Source organism: Equus quagga, chromosome 16 (assembly GCF_021613505.1).
Source record: "Equus quagga isolate Etosha38 chromosome 16, UCLA_HA_Equagga_1.0, whole genome shotgun sequence".
NCBI classification, from domain to species: Eukaryota; Metazoa; Chordata; class Mammalia; order Perissodactyla; family Equidae; genus Equus; species Equus quagga.
The window spans coordinates 5,302,982-5,322,667 of record NC_060282.1 but is presented as its reverse complement, the minus strand read 5'-3'; the positions used below and the strand labels follow the sequence as shown (position 1 = coordinate 5,322,667).

The 19,686-nt window shown below is 47.0% G+C and overlaps 1 protein-coding gene across 2 annotated transcripts in view; it reads right to left on the bottom strand.

The window, feature by feature from the left end:
• Positions 1 to 19,686, bottom strand: part of COL22A1 (collagen type XXII alpha 1 chain) — a 292,457-nt gene that overhangs the window by 212,685 nt on the left and 60,086 nt on the right. For both annotated transcript variants that reach the window (XM_046641629.1, XM_046641628.1), the window contains 3 exons: positions 15,666 to 15,777; positions 10,602 to 10,725; positions 5,670 to 5,945 (listed from right to left, as the gene is read on the bottom strand). In XM_046641629.1, the coding sequence (XP_046497585.1) occupies positions 5,670 to 5,945; positions 10,602 to 10,725; positions 15,666 to 15,777 (512 nt within the window). The remainder of the gene's footprint in view (positions 1 to 5,669; positions 5,946 to 10,601; positions 10,726 to 15,665; positions 15,778 to 19,686) is intronic.

Genomic DNA, 19,686 nt, shown 5'->3' with positions numbered 1-19,686 from the left:
AGAACAACGAGAGGCACCAGCAGGTGTCCTGCTGACATGCTGGTATGGACTGGAAAGGCCAGGCGTTCTCTCGCAGGTTTTGGGGGAGCGAGTGTGTATTGGCAGCCCGTCTCCACCCGTGACTAGCTGGATGATTTTAGGCAACTTAAAAAATACAGATATATATGTATGTATATCTATATATTTGGCTACTTACGTGGGTGTATACATTTGATAGAATGCATCAAAGTATACACTTAAGCTCTGTGCATTTTACTGTATATGATTATACCTCAATAAAGAATAAAGGAAAATGCATATTTATTGAGTGAATTAATTTAGCCTTACCCAGCCAAAGCTTCTTTATTTAAAGAATAGGAACAGTCTAGGAATTTCACAAGCATTATGAGAACTGAATTAGGTTATATTTTTAGTACCTGAACCAAAGTAGAAGCACATATAATTAGTATAACGAACAACAGTATTATTCTATAATTATGTAAATATATATAACTAAATTATAATAATTCTATTTGCCACTACTTATTAAGTACTTATTTTGCATATGGGCTATTTTACATGTTTTATTTATCCTATATCTCTTAATGCTTTTAATAATAAATTTCCTCTTATCAATAACATTTCACAGACAGGAGTCTCAAACTGCAAACTCCATCCTTTCCAGGGTCACCCAGCCCATGAGCCTGTCCGACCACACAGCAGACACTCCGGCCGCTGCCCCTGTCCATTCAGCCCCTTCCTTCCCCTTGGCCAGCCTCTCAGAAGTCACTCCCAGCTCAGGATGAGGTCTGATCTCTGTGGATTTGTTCACTGGAAACAAGTGCCTGTCTGGTGAACGTCACCTTCCTGGGAAAACCCTCCATCTGTAAGAGTGAGAAGCTCCTGCACTCTGTCCTCCATTTCAGACACCGCTGGGGCAGGCCCTTCCCTGTCTGAGCTGCAGTGTCTTCTTGGAAAAAGTATTAGGGGAAAATTGCTTCCACACAATGACCAAGACTCAGAGGCATCAAACGCACATTCCACAGGCCGCTGAGCAAACCAGAAGAACAAAAGGGGTTGTGGCCAGTCCTGTCCCTGGTCAGAGGGAGCCTTGACTCAGTAACTACTGGAGAGGAGAGAAGGGCAGAGCTTTGCATCTGTAGGACCAGGAAGAGGAGGAGTATGAGCAGGAGGGCACAGGGCTCTGCGGGGGAGCCCCAGGGTACCTAGTGAAGGCAGACCCAGCGATGCCTGTGTGTGCATGTGCACCCTCGGATCCATCTCGCTCCCACTCCTACACAGCATGGTCTCCGAAGCGCACGCCATCTCTAATATTCTTCATGGGCCAACACAGCGCTGAACACTTGATGAGAATCATTCCATCCAATCCTCACAGCCTCCATATTACTGGGTACCACCACTGGGTACAGGGAGCTGTCCTCATCCCCTGTCAGAGTCAGGGAGATATTAAGCATCTTTAACAAACAGTAAGCACAGGCCCTGCAATCAGAAGGGACCCTGAGGCCTCCTGCACCAGGCCCTTACCCTTCACCTGCTAGAGAATAAGGCAGTCTGGGCACCCTGGGAAAGGATAAGAGCTGGGGCAGCTGAGATGGAGATGGGGTACCAGGAGGCTTAGAGCAGCTGCCATTTACCAATCAGCATGCAGCTATTTCAGTATTTTAGCACCAACATAACTACACTTACACACACGAGCTGCAATACAGTCCCAGTTACAAAACAACCACAACAACAAAACCTGAGGATTTGACACGTTGAATAAAGTTTCCAAGGATACACAGAGATAGAACAAGGATTTGAATCTAGGCAGCTAGCTGCAGAGTCCACTCTCCTAATCATGGCGCTGTATTGCCCTAACACACTTGAGAACACCCCATGTACCAGGCTCCATGAGGTGCTGTATACACATTAGTTATCGCACACAGTCCTCACAACAGCACTGCCAGGTGTGAGTCAGGATCTCCACTCTCCAGATGAGAAAACAGGCACAGAGCAGCAAGGTCACTGGCCCAGATGGCTAGTTTAGTTTATCCGACCCAGAGGTATTTATTCAAATGAAACTAGTATGTTTATTTTGTTCATTTTATCTGGGAAGCACTGGCAGCAGAGTAGGGAAGTGAGTTAGTCAGCAAAGAGTTATTGTCAAGGATGTCATCACAGTGGGCAGCTGCAGTTTAAGCCTGCTGGGGAACTCTGGAGCCAGTGGAGAAGATGTGACTTAGTTAGAATGATGAGAGGTGCAGGAGCTGGAGTATTGATACTCTAACAGCCACCAGCCCTTGGCTGAGGGTCACTCCTGGGGATGTGGATGGCTGCTTGTATGGGCGGTGCTGTGTATGGCCTGGGGGGATGTAGGTGGGCCACTGACCACGACTGCTACACCAGGGCAGTGTGTATGGTGAGAGATGGTGTCCCCAAGGCAATCCAAGTCTGATCCCCTATCCTCTGCTTAGACTCAACTATATAATACAGATGGATAACTTAGAGGGTAGGGAATCTAATCCTCTTCCTGCTTACAAACCCTCCCAACATCACCATGAGAATGTGAGATGATGGTGGTGATGATGCTCATGATGATGACTAGCACTTATTGAAAACTTGCAATATTCTGTGCAGTTGTCTAAGAACTTCATGTATGATATGACATTTAATCTCATAACAACCCTATGTAGGGGGCACTAATTTTTCCTACTTTACAGCTGAGGAAATTGAGCTTCAGAAAGGCAATGGTGGAGCTTGGATTTCAAAACTGTTTTCTTTAATTCAAAGTCTGGGACATGCATCTTTAGGGATGCTGAGCTATCTGCTAAAACTGCCTCTTGTTTTAAGAAGAATTCTAACTGAAACAGTCTCCCAGTCTATTGAATGGAAACATAGTTGAAAAGTCATTGTTGATGTTTTGGAACAGGAGCTAGAAGAATGTAATCTTGCTATATCTCTTTGTTCATATCCGTTACTCCCTCTGAGCCTCAGCTTCCTTATCTGGAATGTAAATGAGAGGCTGGACAAGATGCCCTCTGAGTTATAGCTCAAAGGGTGTCTGTTTCAGGGATGGTCATTCAGGGGCTGAGTCCTGTGGGGCCAGAATCCCAGCCTGGCTGCCCGGGGCTGGGCAGGGTTAAACAAACCATGTAATGGTTCTGAGATGGAACCTCCCCATCTGTAACATGATGACAGACACCCACCAGACTGGCTTGTAGGGAGGACCGAGAGGGGTTATGTTCATGACCACGACGCACACTCTCAGGGGGATTATCATGATCATTCGTACCATGAATTGTCATGGCTCTGTCTTCATTCAGCCCTGCCACCTGTTAGCTGAGTCAAGGTGTGGTTTGCAAATGGGCATAGAAGCTGGGCTGTTTGAGTGGAGACCCCAACTCTGCCATTTGTTGGCTCTGCCATCTTAGAAGAGTCACTTCTCAAGGAGTGTCCTTCTCTCACTGTCTGTGGTTTGAGGGTGTCAGTTGTATTTACTTCATAAAGCTGTGAAGGAGATTTGATCAGAAATGGGGCAGGGGGGTACTTTAGGACAGTGCCAGGCACCATACGTACACAATTAGCTGAAATTAGTAGCGGTCTGAATAATTATTTTTTATAGCTTTACTTTGATTTTACGATTTTCTTTGTTTAATTTGGTTCCACATCTATTATCTTATTTAATCCTCTCAGTAATTACATATGGAAGCAAACAGGGCAGGGTTTCCATTTCAGAGACTAAACAAACAAGCCAGGAAAGCCTCAAGAACACGTAGCATGTGACTTTCGCGGTGCCATCATAGTCAGCTGGAGACGGGCTGACACTCGAGCCGCAGGTTCAGTGGGTGTTCGTCTTGCTCTCCCTTCTTCTCCTAATCTCTTCCCTTCCTAGTCCTGCTGACCAACTCCTCTGGCCTTCACTTTAAGGAATCTGTATACACAGCCAATGTTTATAATTTACTGTTTAGCTAACAAAGCAAGTTATAAAAGAGCCAATAACTTGTTTATGGTGTTTTTTCCATAACACCATTTCTTGCATCTTGATGTATTCAACCTTACTCATTTTTTTTTTAGTTTAGGGTTTCTGCTTGATACAATATTTGGAAACAATATTTGCAACTTATATAATAAACAAGCAATAAGTATACAGAATACATAAAGATTATCTAGAAACCATTAAGAAAGAAAAACAACATAACTGTAAAAACAGGCAAATGCTATGGACTGGCATTTACCAAAGTAGAAATAAGTGGTTGATCAACAAACACACGGAAGGACTCTGAGCTCAGTGGTACTCAGGGAAATACAGATGGAAAGCACAATAAAACACCATCGTATGTCCATCAGATTGGCAAATAACCAAAAACATTAGAAAAATAAAATCACTCTATATGTTGGTGAGGATTTAAGAAAATGGGAGTTTCATACATTGCCGGTAGGCATATAAATGTTTTGTCACTTTGTAGAGAAATTTAAAATATATGGGAAAGTCAAAAATTGTATACCCTACAATCTGATCATTGAACTCAAGGGGCCTCAGAAAAACTCTCTCAACTGGTCTACGTCTCAGGCCTAAATGGCAGGAATTACCCCATTTTCCTCACAAGGAAAGCGTACTTGGAGACGTACAACCATGTTCAAGACCCAAGGCTTGCTGATTATGATGGTGAAACATCAGAAATAATCCAAATATCCACAAACAGGAGAAGGAATAAACAAATGTATGATAAAATGAAGTATTATGAAGCGGCTAAAAGAAGGAATAAAAGCTTAAACACATAATTTTGAGGAAAAAAAAGCAAGATGTAGCTATCCATACTGTATATCATTTACATAAATTTCAGAAAAACCCAGCCCACATTCAAATACACTATATTTGACAATAGATATGCATATGAGTAAAAATACTATAAGCAACAGTTTCAGAAAGAGTAACATGAGCTGTGATTCTGGTTATTTCTTGGGAAGTGGGGGATGTTCCGGTCGTGGATGATGAGGTTGATTTTGGCTTGAAGATAACACACAGAGCACCAAGCAACTCGTGTGTGTGTGTCACAGACATGAGCACTTACAGTTTGTGTGTCTGTGTGGATAGATTTAGGAATGTATTTCCAGAGGAAAGAAAGAGAGAAAAATTAAAGGAAAGGAGAAAGAGAGAGGAGAAAAGAAGGAGGGAAGAGAAAGAACAGAGAAGCAAAGAACATTGATGGAATGATAACAGAAGCACAGCTGTTACCAGTTATTATTACCAGTTTTGATCCCTGGTTGGTGGAATGAGGATGATTTTCACTTATTTTCCAAATTTTCTACAATCAGAGAAGAAAGGGAAAAATGTCTCTATTAAAATTTACAGGAAACTTTATTGTCCTATTCATCTATCTATTTATCTAAATTTATATATGTAGATATATGTACCATGTCCTCAGTGCTGAGCACAGGAGGTGCTGAATATATACATGATAAGTGATTGACTGAATGGCTGAGTAATTGAATGAATGAGTGAGTGATGGTGAGTTTGGGCTCCAAAATGGTAGTTTCCTGAGTCAGAGTCCTACCTTCTAACATAGTCCAAGGTGATTACTTGATAAATGACATAGGCAGGTGTGGGAGACACCAGGGGCCCCTGGCTCCCGAGGCTCCACCCTGGTGGCCCCATGACCTTGGCTGCAGGAGGCCCTGCTGGTACTCACATCGATGGGCACGCTGTCATAGAGGCGCTTGCCGATCACAGTCTTCCCCTGGATGTCGATGTTCTCCCTCTCCTCGATGGGCAGCGTCTGCACCAGCGCACAGTCGACATAGAGGGAGACGTTCTGGGCCTGGATGCTCAGGGCAATCTTGTGCCAGTCCCGGTCAAAGAGGTCGTTGACCAGGGGACCGCGGAAAACCACTCTGACAGCATCCTTCATGGCGCCCACGGCGTTGTACTCGACTGCCTTGTTCTCACCGTCCAACCGAATGGACACCTGGCAAGGAGAGGACCAGAGGCTCCTTTAGCTGCATGGGATAAGGGGGGAGAGGGAAATTGTTGGGGCGGGGGAGGTTTAGAAGTCAGACCTGACAAACCTGAGTCAGATCCCAGTTGTGACCCTTACCAGCTGGTCAAACTTAGGCAAACCACTTCACCTCTCTAAGCCTTGGTTTCCTCCTCGGGACAGTGGTGTTAACAAAATCCACCCTGCAGATTGTTCTAACCCCTGTGCTAAGTGGAATGATTGAGCTCACACATTAATCCAGGGGTCACAATCTCCTCCCACCCTGGACGGGCTGTGCAGGTCAGAGCGCTTTTGCGAAGCTGCAAACAGCTGGTACAGAGGGCTCTGAGCTGTGAGACTGACCAGAAACCCTGACTGGTTTCAGGGTCTTTTAAAACCCTGAGCTGGAAAAACAGAGCACATCTTCTGGCCAGATGCCAGGTACCAGTCTGAGACCCATCCGTTAACCCACACTGGTCTCTCATCTTGAGGATAAAATTGAAGCCCCAGGAGAACAATGTTCCTTAATGGCAGGGACCTTGCCTGTCTTATTCACTGGAGTACCCCCGTCCCTTTGCACAATGCCTGGAAAACTCTGGAAGCAAGTTTTACTTTTGTTTTTCTTAGAAGGAATTAAGGAATACGTTCTCATCCATGTGTTCATTTCTTCATCCCTTGCACAATATCCTTGAACATCCTCTGTGACAGGCAAGCAACACGCTGGGTGTCAGGAATGCAACAATGGACAAGACGAATACTCTACTGGTGCTTGAAGGTGGAGGACATGACATATGGAAAGCAAGTATTCATCGAGCGAATGAATGAACAAATATATTCATGTTTTATCTCTGTGGGGTTAGTCTTCACTTGCTCTGATATCCACACTCCAGCCTTCTCTGCCTGGCTCCAGGCTCCCAGGGTGTGACCTTGAAGGATTTCTCCACCCAGGCTCCTGTGCCCTTCGGCTTCCAGGTAGTTTGGCCCACGGGGAGCCCATGGGAGTGGGGATCAAAGAGCAGGAGGAGAGGGGGTCAGCGTCTTGATTCTTCCTGCCTCTTCCTGCTCCCTGCAGTGCCAGATGGCTGTGCTCCTCCATGTACCATGGCTCTTTGGGAGCTCTGCCTCCTCCAGGACTCCAGAACCACCACTCTCCCCCCGCCCAGGCCATCCAAGCCCAGGGTGGTAGCTTCCTGCCATTGCTAATCCCTGGATACCTCAATATCTTTCCTCGGTTTCCAAAACCCTGACCCTTAACCTCATCAGCTCCCTTTACCCTAGCCACTTTACTAAAACACTCTTCAAAAATTTGGGCTGTCTATTGCCTGCCTACACCCAAAATGATAAGTCCTTTTAAGCTGTGTGACCTTGGGCAAGTTATTTAACCTTTCTGTACTATTTTATCATTAGTAAAACAGAACCGATAATAGCGCCTACATCATAGAGTCATTATGAGGATTAATATATATATAAAATACTTATATAGTACTTATTACATGCCAGGCACTATTCTAAATATTAGCTATAATAAATTAAGCAAGTGAGTTCAAAGACATCACCTCAGTGAAGCCTTCTCTGATGATACATATAACCGGATTCTAACCCGGTCATTTGCTCTCACATCCCCAGGCATGTTGATTTATTCCCTTTTGTTCATAGCACTTCATCAGTATATGAAAGTATCCTGTTCATTTCTCATGTTCACTGTCTATTGCCCGACTGCCCCATCCTTTCAAGCAGGCACTTTGTCTCTCTGTTTCATCTCTTCTGACACCATGTGGCACAGAGTGGCACTCAATGAAAAGGTACTGAATAAATGAATGAATGAATGAATGAATGAATGAGAGCCCCGTGGTTAAAGGAGGGTGCTCATTTCAGTGCAGGATCCACTACAGTGTTTATAACACACACCAGGTGTTCTGGTTGGTCTTTCTGGGCCCCACGTGGCTTCCGTACAGCCAAGGGGGACCTAAGATGGACTTTTTAATTGCACTGCCTGCTGGTAGTTATGGTTAGAGTAAAAAACAGAAAACTATGAACGCTGACTAATAATCTAACACCTCTAATACGCATAATCTAATACTTGCATATTAAACATAGTCTTCTATTTCTTGAAAATAGGTTCACACGTTTGAGCCCTGTGTCCCCAAACCACCTTGATGAGGACATGGCTTTCCCTTCAAGGTTTCTGTTAATTCCAGCCTGATACAGAGCAAGGGAAGGCACACGGCCAGCCTAAGTTCTGTGTTGACCAACACAGGCTGGTGAGCCTCGGGAAGGCACGTCATGGCTCAGCCCTGTCAGCAAATCCTGTTGGTTCTGTTTTCAAAATACTTCCAGGATCTGATCATTTCTCCACAGTTTACTATCACTACCTGGTCTTAGTCAAGGTCACCTCTTGCCTAGATCACTACAATAGTCTCCTAATTTGTCTCCCTGTCTCTAGGCCTGCCCACTTCCCGAGAAGTCCCGACACGGGCCCACGAAGCTAGGAAATCTGGCCTCCCACCACCTTCCATGCCTCATCTCTCACTCGCCCCCACACTCTGCTCCAGCTGGACCAGCCTCCTTCCTTCCCTTTATCAGACCTGGAATGAGTGAAAGCCCCTCGGTTTCCCAAACGACAAATGAGGAAAATGCCGCTTTCAAAGGTGGTTGTAAATACTGAATGAGATCATGGATATGAAAATCCAGATCCACAGACCTGAGACTGGAAGATGACATGGGAAGGCTGTTAACACCATTGTGCTCACAGGTCATCTTCTGGCAGGCCTCTAGCCATCTTTCCTGTGTCTAGCCACTATTTCCCCAAGGCATGGAGGTGGCTGTCATCCACACTTCCAGGGAACAGCAGTCCACCAAGCCTTGCTCAATGAAATGGAACGGCCAGGCATCTCCTTGAAAGTGAGCCTGAAGTCCTTCAAGACAGGCCCAGTCTCCACATGGCTCTGCAGGATTTCAATCCTCGGCTCATTCTGGCAGAAAGAGGGGAGCAGGCAGACATGGCAGACAGGGAGCACGCACAGCTCTGCAAATGCCATGAAGGAAGAGAACCCAGACGAGGGGGTGGTATGGGCTCGCCCCACAAGAATGTCATGGCAGGCGCCCAGTCCCATTGCACCAGACCCTGAGAAACCGGAGACACAAGACCTGCGGGCCTGCAGAGGTAGGTGAAAGAGGGACACCAAGAGCTGCCTGCTCTCCAGAAAAACAGCCTCCAGAGAAGAATCTCATCTCCTCCATGCAGCCTCCCACGCTTACGGAATCAAGCCACTCAGCAGTCAGGCCCCAAAATGTTTATGCATCTCCATCTGACCAGGCCTGAGAAAAATCACTCAGCAGGACTAACTGATGGAGACAGGAGCCAGCTGAGCATGACAGATAAATGGCAGACCTGGAGCTTGACTGCCTGGGTTCAAATCCCACCTCTCCCTCTTATGACCCAGGAGAACATAGGAAAATGCCCTAACCTCGCCGTGGCTCAGTCCCCTCCATCGCAAGATGATAACAGTAGAACCTGTTCACAGGGGTGTGATGAGGACTCTCTGAGAGAAGACGTAGGAAGCACCCAGGACAATCCCCAGCTCCTACTAAGTGCAGGGAAGTGTGGATAAGTAAGTATCCAGCTTTAACCACAGCAAGGCGAGCCTCCAGCTCTGGAAGGGCTCATTCTCCCAGGGAGCAGCCGTGAGTGTGGCTGCTGCCGTCCGATGCTTGGGCATGTTTCCATTTTATTTCAACCCCAAATGAAAATATAATCAGGATCCCCCAGCTGAAGGAGAGTAATGTCTTCACGTCGTTCATTTTTCAAGAAAAAACAGGGTAAATGACAAACAAAGAGACGGTTGATCCATGAAGTCTGAGAACAAGGAGGCTGGGATTTGGCACAAAAAGTAGTGTCGCCTGCATCTCACACCAACGAATCGTGCTGATGGCTTTGCTTTTGAGACACGTCTTTCCTCATTCAGCCATGTGCTGCTGATGGGTTGTTCTGCCTTTGTAGGAACTGAGAGCCAAGCATACCCAAGGTGGGCAAAGATGGGGCTCTGGAGCTTCATTCAGGGTAAAACCAAAGGATCTCATGAGAAGAGAACTACCTGTAACAAAACTGTATTGTGTATCAGGCACTGTTCTACGTCTTTGGAGACCCGATGTCCCCAGATGCTTCCACCAGCTATTCATAGTAGGCGTTCTGTTTTCCACTCTACAGCTAAGAACAGCAAGCCCCAGGAAGCTAACATGTCTCAGGGCCACACCAACAAGGAGTGCACACAAGATCTGAACCCAGGTCTGGTTGACCTGAGCCAGTTTCTTCCATTACATCATGAAGCTGCGCCACTCATGCTGCTACAGAGCACAGGCCATAGGACAGCAGAGCTGTCCTCCACCTCCCTGGTCAGGCTGAGTGTCCCTGAGACAGGAACGAGGTCTTCTGCCCCACCACAGTGCTGGGCACTTGGCCATCACTGGGAGAAAAGTAGCACCTCTCTGGTGGTATGACATTCCTCTGTGGGAGCTCTGGGTACACCAGACGCTCCAGCTCCCAGGCCCAGGACAGAGGCCCCTGGAGAAACCATGTAGGTGATGCCACCCCCATGAGAGGGAAACAGAAAGCTGCGGGCCCACTGAGACAAAGCATGCTGCTCAGACCTGCGGGATGCCGTACTGGTCGATGACCTGCCAGATGTACCAGTCTTCTTTCCGAGATGTTTTCCTGAACCGGAAGGTTGTGACAAAGGCGTACTCATCAGGCAAACCTTGTGGGAACACATCCCTGGAGGGAGAGAGAGACAGATGACACCAGGCTGAGCAATGACCACAGGAGCTGCCAAGAAAGCCTATGCCCCATGGGTCACTAAGTCCTGCCAGCTTTACCTCCTAAGTATTTCTAAAATCCACCCTCTCACCTGCCTTTACTGCCTTTTCCTTGGATCAGGGCCTCAATATGACACTCTGGAGACCCTCACTGTGGTCCCTTCATTGTCCCCCTACCCCCACTCTCTGCCCCTTCAAATCCACCCCATCCATGTCTGCTCCCATCTCTCCACCATCAGCATCCCTGACAAAACCTATAATAAATGCTAACTTGCCACTCCTCAGGGTCAAATGCAGCTGAGTCTCCCAGCTTTCTCTTCTGCCTGGCTGTTCCTTCTCAGCAAGGCCCAACCATGGTATCTTATCCTGCTTGTTTTCCTGCCCCAAGCACCAGGACATCCTCCTGTCTCCACAGAACCCTGGGTGACTGCCCAGCTTAGGGGCCAGCCCCTCTTCTCGGGGAATCCTCAACTCCCTGGAGCCCCAGCCGAGACAGTCCTGTAACTGTCCTTTCCCTTCCAAATTCAGAATGAAAATTGTTCCTTGCAAGAAGGTGTAAAGAAGGTGCTCTGATCCTCTTGTTGTAGCTGATGGCAGCCAGGCTCTGAAGGGTTAACTCGAGGAAATCTGGCTGGTAAGTGGCAGGGCAGAGGCTCACGCTGAGAGACAGGGCCTGGTCTCCTGAGCTCTTCTCTTGCCCATCAGCTGGCTGCACCTTCACCCTGCAGAACCTGGCCATGGGTGGGGCCAAAGCCTGCCCTGGGGCCAGGGAGCTGCTTGGGGAATGCATGCGCCATCGACTTCTCCTTTGGAAAGGGTGGAAGCTGTTTGGCCAGAGAGCCAGGAAGGGAAATGAGGAGGTGTCTGGGTTCCTGGTTCTCAGACTTGCAGACCCTCAGGGACCCTTCATTTGGTGGTAGAACCTGGGAGCAAAGATCGGTCCTCCCTTTCTGATTCTCGGTTCACAGATCCAAGCTGGGAGTTGGCCCAGTTGTTCAAAGGCATTCTCTGAGCTGGGATTTCGCCCAGGACCACATCCGGGCACAAGGAGCAGCACCCATCACTCATAGCTCTGGGAGCTCCTCAGGATTCAGGAATGTCTTAGGTCATTGCCCACAAAGGAGGGAGAGAGGGCTTCCCCACCTGCCTGCACAGACACAGGCTTTGCTGCCACAAAGAGATTTCACTCCACTCTCTTTTTCTTCTTATTTCATTAATGAGTCCAACTATGCTACAGAGTTTTTCTAAACACACTTGCTTCTTATACCTTTGAAATAACACACATGTATATGTGTGCACAGCATATAGACAGACACATATAGATATGGATATATGCTATATATCTATATATGCTCTATCTATCTATCTATATCTATAAGTATATAGAGAGAGATAGACAGAGATTAAGACTTTTTCTTAGGCTGTATATATAAGCATATATATATATGCATAGAAAGCCTAAGAAAAAGTTACTATAATCAAGAGTTGGGGGAAGGTCCTTAACAGAGACTATCCAAAGGAAACAAAATGGCCAGATTATTTCCACAAATAATGTAGCAGATGACAATGAAAAGGGTAAAGTGTTCAGGGTTGGAGGACCTGAGCTTGAGGCCAACCTCTGCTTCCTACGAACTGTGAGATCTTGATCATGTTACTGTTCCATTTCGAGTCTCAAATGTCACACCAGACAAATGAGAAGACTAACACCCACCTTGCTCACCTCATTTCATTGTAGTGAGAGATAAACCAGATAAGGGGTGTCAAATGCCCTTTAAATGTTAAACGAGTGAGAAAAATATAAATATCGAAATTGACATCCCTTTCCATTACAAACAAAATTAACCTCTAAATTAAAATTCCACGTGTGTGTGTGTGTGTACACACATGTATGTGTGTGGATCAGTGCATACATTTCAAAGCATTAGAAATTAAAGGGACACTATTCTTTCCCGAAATGTCAGAGGTTTGTTGGTTTGATTTTGTTTCTGGTGTTTTGCCCTTAAAACAAACTTGAAGCCATGTAGAAATTCCTTCTCAGAACGACTCAGCATAGCACGAGCCCAAACCCACTGCCCAGGAGCACCCCAATCCCGCTTCCACGGAGCAGCGCCACAGCCTTTCTGCTGTTCACTCCAGACGCATTGGAAAGACGGCGTCATCAGCACATGGAGGCCTCTAGCAGGCCTTCCCACCTCACTCGTGTCATGTGTGCTTCTTCCCTTGTTTTGTTCTCTCTATATTGCATTTTTCCTTTAAAGTGAAGTTGCGTGTGATTTTTCATGTTTCTAAGTGGTATGGATGGTGAACTGGATGCATCAGGCCAAAGAAGTAAGGAGAGTGAAGTGGGAAATGGAGCCCAGACTCTGTTCATCCTTTGTACCCCCAAACGAGCATGGGAGCAGACGATTAAGAATAGCATCACCCACTGCTGGAGTTAGTTTCCAAAATAAAGAAAGAACTTGTACAACTCAACAACAAAAAAATGAACAACTCAATCAAAAAATGGGCAGAGGATACGAACAGACATTTTTCCAAAGAAGATATACAGATGGGCAACAGGCACAGGAAAAAAGATTCAACATAACTAATTATTAGGGAAATACAAATCAAAACTACAAGAGATGTCACCTTACACCCGTCAGAATGGCTATAATTAACAAAACAAAAAACAACAATTGTTGGAGAGGATGTGGGGAAAAGGGAACCCTCGTACACTGCTGGTGGGAATGTAAACTGGTACAGCCACTACGGAAAACAGTATGGAGATTCCTCAAAAAACTAAAATAGAACTACCACACGATCCAGCTATTCTACTACTGGGTATTTATCCAAAGAACATGAAATCAATAATTCAAAAAGATATATGCACCTCTATGTTCACCACAGCATTATTCACAACAGCCAAGATGTGGAAGCAACCCAAGTGCTCATCAATGGATGAATGGATAAAGATGTGGTATATATATACAATGGAATACTCCTCAGCCATAAAAAAAAGACAAAATCATGCCATTTGTGACAACATGGATGGAAATGGAGGAAATTATGTTAAGCAAAATAAGTCAGACAGAGAAAGACAAATACTATGTGATTTCACTCATATGTGGAAGACAAACAAATACATACATAGATAAGGAGAACAGAAGAGTGGCTACCAGAAGGAAAGGGAGTGAGGGGAGGGCAAAAGGGGTAAAGGGGCACATATATATGGTAATGGATGGGAACTAGACTATTGATGATGAAGAAGATGCAGTCTATACAGAAACTGACATATGATAACGTACAACTGATACTTACAGAATGTTATAAGCCAATATGACTTCAATAAAATAATTAAAAATCAAAGAACAGCATCACCCAGCATCTGTGTGTCGGCATCTGTATAGAGACAGCAGCAACGCTCACTGTCCAGAAAGACAGGCCTCCCATAGGAGTCGCTGACAGAGATTAGGTCTCTGTTGCACATGAGAAAAGGAGACTCAGAGACAGTAGGTGACTTGTTGCTTTCCTTCTCCATACAATCACTCTCATGGGATCTAGGTGCTAAGAGCCATGGTGGCGTTAGAGTCTAACACAATGCCTGCTGCATGGCTGGCACTCAGAGGATGCGCACTGAATTAGAAAAATGACTGCACCCAGGCAAAAGCCCAAGCTCTGTGGCCTGATGTTCCAAGCCCACCTTTTCTGGGCTAGTATCTAACTGAGTAGTTTCACTCATATGGATTCATTCATTCATTCATTCATTCGTCCATTCAACAGATACTGACTAGTCCCCTCCGCTGGGCGGGGCTCAGTTTGATGCTGGAACTGCTGTAGAGACCAGACTCAGCTGGGTCCTAGAACTTCTCACTGAGAAGTGCAGACAGTCTATAAATGACTAATTGCCCTATTGAGTAGTTAGCTTCAAATTTGCCACGTTTTATGCAGGAATATAGATTGTGAGGAGAGAAGATAAGGGAGGGCTGACTTAGTCTCGGAGTTCAGGGAAGGCATCCTTGAAAGCATAATGGTTGAGCTGTACTTTGGAGGACGAGCAGGTGTCCCAGGTAGAGGGAAGAGCATGAACAAAGGCCCTGTGATGGGAGGCAGATGTCTGGTCAGCAACCAGGACAGAAACAAGCTAGATAAAGGAGGGCTGGGGGACAAGCTGGACGCCAAGAAGGCAGGACGGGGCCAGTCACACACAGGTCTTCCAGCCCTTTAGCCTAAGAACACTTGGAAGTCCTGAAAGGGTTTTAAGATGGAGGAGGGGTGGGGTGACGAAATATGATTTTTCTTTTCAAAAGATCTGCCTGCCTGAGATGAGAAGAATGAAACATCTAATCTAGAATCATTATTAGCCCTTGACTGGAGACCCTGGACAAATCTTTACATCATAATCCTCTCAACAACGTGGCAAGACAGGAACATTCCTCTCAGGGGGAAAACATGACATAATTGAGGCACAAGGGCATCCAATAATTTGCATGAGGAAGGCACCCAGTAAATATTGAAACTGGGTCTCCGTTGGCCAAAATGACTATGTGATTCTTGGTGGTGCGATGCCTGTCACGTAATGCAGTGGCTGGTCCCGAGTAGGCATCATGTACCTATAACCATAAATGTTCGCTATTTAATGAACTAATAGAAAAATGCATGCATGAATGAGTGATCAACACCAAATTTGTATGGAGAGCTGAATGACCAGGGAACCAATACAGTGATTGGTAACAGAGCGACTAACAGACAGCTTGAATCCCTAGGTCAGTGGCTGGGCTGCTTCATCTCAGGGCGACCTTACAAGACACCAAGTAGGCTAAAGCCCTGCTCTTGCTCAGTGTGCAACCATGGCTGACTGGCCTCCTTTCTGCCCTCTCTGAGGTGTCCAGGGCAGGGCTGGAAGGAGACGTAACCACTCACTCGGTCCTCTGCACCACGGGGAAGGCTCCCATCCGGACATAGGAACTCTGCGCTCCATTCTCTCTCTTGCCCAGGATCTCCTTCACACTGAACAAGTCCATCAGGTCAAAACCTGTCCAAAGAGAAGAGCTGGGAGTGAGTTCAGCCAGGAGGACAGGAGGCAAAGGAAAAAGAGCGTCCGCTCTCTGCACAGGAAGCCTGCCCACCCGGCCCGGGGGTTGGATGTGGGATTTAAGCAGAGGGAACTGTTCAGATACACATTAAGGGAGAAAACCTAAATAAGAGAGTGAGGAGATGTACAGCTTCCCTTTCCATTTCCAATTCCAGGGAAAAGGGGGCAGGAGAAATGCAGACGCTGGGTTTTCCAGTGAAACGTAAGTGTTGGGAAAGTCCTGGCTCCTAGTCAAGCATAAGAAGAATGGAAGATGTCTGTGTGGTGGTTGCAGGCAGCCCCCTGGGAGTTCAAGAAGCCCACAACAGGCACTGTGCTCACAGGCTGGCTCTGCAGGCAAAGCCGAGATTCAGGGCTCTCCTTCCTGCAGCCATGGTTTTGCAGTCTGTTTGGATTTTGCTTGGATTGTAGTTTCACCCTGAGCTAACATCCATGGCCTATCTTCCTCTTTTTGCTTGAGGAAGATTGTCGCTGAGCTAACATCTGTGCCCATCTTCCTCTGTTTTGTATATGGGATGCCACCACAGCATGGCTTGATGAGTGGTGCACAGGTCTGCTCCCAGGATCTGAACCCTGGGCCGCTGAAGTAGAGCGTGCAAACTAAACCACTACGCCACCGGGCCGGCCTCTGGCAGCTTTTAAATTTCATGATTTTAAGGAGTGAAATGTCAGAGAAAGAAAACCATCTTTCTGATACTGCATTAATTGAAAGGTGTTTTTTATTTGGTTTGTTTTGACACTAAGAGGGACCTCATGTGCACTGGTGATGCAAAGTAACGGAAAAGTTAGGACCTTTGGGCTCAGGTGAGTGGGCAGGGCGAGGGGGTAACCCAGCTCAATCACATATAAATGTGAGACTGGGCAAGTTACGTAGAAGTCTGGAATACACATCACTCAGCACATGGCAGGAAATTGTTACGGCAGGCCGTCATGACTCAAGATTCACCACCACCACCGCCCGTCCTTATCCACATTCCCCCACAATTGGCCAGACCAGGCTGGAGGGCTGGCTTGAGTCCAGCAGAGCACATTCTCAGAGGAGTCCAACTACACTGCCGACCCGGAGGCTGGCACACTGCGTCCCTCAGAGGATGGGAAATCTCACGGCAGGTGGGAGAGAGGCCGACTGAGGGCAGGCACCAGGCCTCCCTCGTTTCTGCATCCCCACTGCTAACACAACTCTCAGGGTTGGCAGCACCTAACTCTTGCAACTTTAGAAGATTCTTGCTGTCTCCCACATCCTAAAGGGCTGCCGTGACTAACGGGAAATGGACTTGTAGGGCTCACATTATGATCATCAAAGCGACTTCTACCACTAAATTCTGTCCTAAGAGATCATTTATTCATTCAACACATATTGTTGAGAACCTCTCTGTTATAAGTGCCATGTAAGAAACAGCAGGGCAGAAAGGGTTTAGCATTCATGGACAGTTGAGTTGTAGACTCAGACAGGTCTGGGCTGTGTTCCTGACTGCCAGGTCCTAGCTGTGTGACCTTAGGTAGATTGCCTGACATCTCTGGGCATCAATTTCTTCATCTGTAGAAAGGGCATTGTGTGAGTATGTACCTCACAGGACTGTAGTGAAGCTTGAATGATATGATATAAGCTCTTCATACAGTGCCTGACATACGGTAAAAGACCCACAAAAGAGTTTTTATAGTAATTATTTTCCATTATAATGGTTACAGCCCCTTCTACCATTAGATCTTGTCCAGAGATGTGATTTATTCACTCACATGTATTTTTTGAGAGCCTTCTCTGTGCCAAGAATGTGTGAGCCCTGGAGATGCAGCAGAGAGAGACGGAGTCCTGACTCTTGGGGAACTGGTACCCTTGTGGGAGTCCTCAAATCAGTAAATGTACATTACGAATACAAAGGATAGTTTCAGGCAGTGGGGATAACTAAGCAGGCCTGGTATTGACAGGAGGTTAGTGGGACGGAAGGGCAGGCCTGCGGCGCCAGGCCACCCAATCAGGGGCTTCGCCAGGCCTGGAAGCAGGGCCTGCAATGGTCTGGGAAGGGGTCCGCTACAGAGCAAGGCTGTGCTGGGTTGAGGCCCTGGGTGACTTGTTGGACCAGCCCTTCTCTGCCCCTCGCCTTTCTGAGGCTGCCTAGTTCTCAGGAAATGACTAAAAGTTGCCACTATGTCATTTCTAAATAGCATTTCACACATTGGCTAATTAACGGAATTCATGATATAGTGTTAAATGATACTTGATCCTTAAGATAACATGTATCCAGAAGCTTCGTCATGGATGAAAAAAGCACACCTTCAAACCATGCTTTTTAATGCACGCTGAGGCGAATGATCCAGCCTCTCCAGAGATGGTCAGTTCCCCCAATGGGCAGGGACCCCCACTTCGCCACCTGACATCCACCACCTTGTAGGGGCAGCTGGGCACAGGCTGAGCGAGGCCCGCTTCCCTGGGCTGACAGCTGCTTGAGGACAGGGCCTGGCGTGCTGAGCACATTGCCCTTCTCTGTCCCCAGAGCCATGGGCCTGGCCCACAGCACAAATTTGTGAAACTAGACTTACGAGCAAACTCTAAGCTGTAAGGCGCCTCCACCCCCGGGCAGACTGCACAGAGGAGCAAGCACCCAGCACCCAGCAGGCCAGATACAGCTGGGTTAAGTCCCACTTAAAGCTGTGTGATCTTGAGCATGCGTCTTAACCTCTCTGAGCTTGTTTCTTCTGCATTTCTATAGAATCAGGAAACAATAGTGTGGGGCAGTAAAAGACTGAGGGCTCTGGCAGGGTTCAAATCGCTGCCCCTACACTTTTCCTACCTGCTCAGCCTCGGGCACATTATTCAACTTCTCTGGGCCTCATTTTTTCATGCACCAAATGGGGACAAGGAATGTGCTGACAAGTGGGCGTGGGCAGGTGAAATGGCCCCGCAGAGCGCCTGCCTGTCTGGCAGAGGGCCGTGGACAACACTTTCTGACTAATAGTATGCCTTGATATCTTAGAAGATCATGGTGAGTTTTAAATGAGGCGATATGTCAGAACATGCCTGGCACACAGCAGGTGCTCACTAAATGCAGGTGCTCTGAACAGACCCTTCACCCTAAACGAGAACTTGACCACTCCTCTACCCCATAAGAAGCTCTTAACAAACATTCGGAGATGGAGAGTTGGGTGGGTTTCCCTCGCACTGACCCAGGGTGACCTGGGCTAAGTCACTTTCCCAACAACCCAAATCAGTTCCCTCAGCTATAAAATGGGAGGGCAGGTGGAATCTGATCCATCTTTACGCTTCTGTCACCAATAACCATTTACCATAGTTCCCCCACGGCTGGAAAAAGCCACATCTTCCAGTCAAACAGCATTTCCTGCAGAACAGTGAATTTAAACGTCCGACTTTTATGCAGTAAAGAACCCCTGGGTTCAGCCAGCAGAAGCTGGAGCTCACAGCAAGGGGGTGAATCCCAGGCAAACACACAACGTGCATTGGGCATTTGTGATGTCAAACGCAGCCCAAGGCACACCGCACCCCCACCCAGACTTCCAGCTCACCGCTGTGGACTGAATGTGTCCCCATCAAATTCATATGTTGAAAACGACCCACGGTGTGACCGTTTTAGGAGGTGGGAGCTTTGGGAGGTGGTCAGGTCTTGAGAGTGGAGCCCCCATGGATGGTATTAGTGCCGTATATAAAAGGCCCCAAGAGCTCGGGTGCCCCTTCGCCCACCCAAGGGCATGGTGAGAAGATGACCATCTATGGACCAGAGAGCAGGCTCTCACAGCACGGACACCAAGTCTGCAGGTGTCTTGATCTTGACTCCCCAGCTCCCAGAATCGCAAGAAAGAAATTTCTGTTGTTTATAAGCCACTCAGTCCATGGTA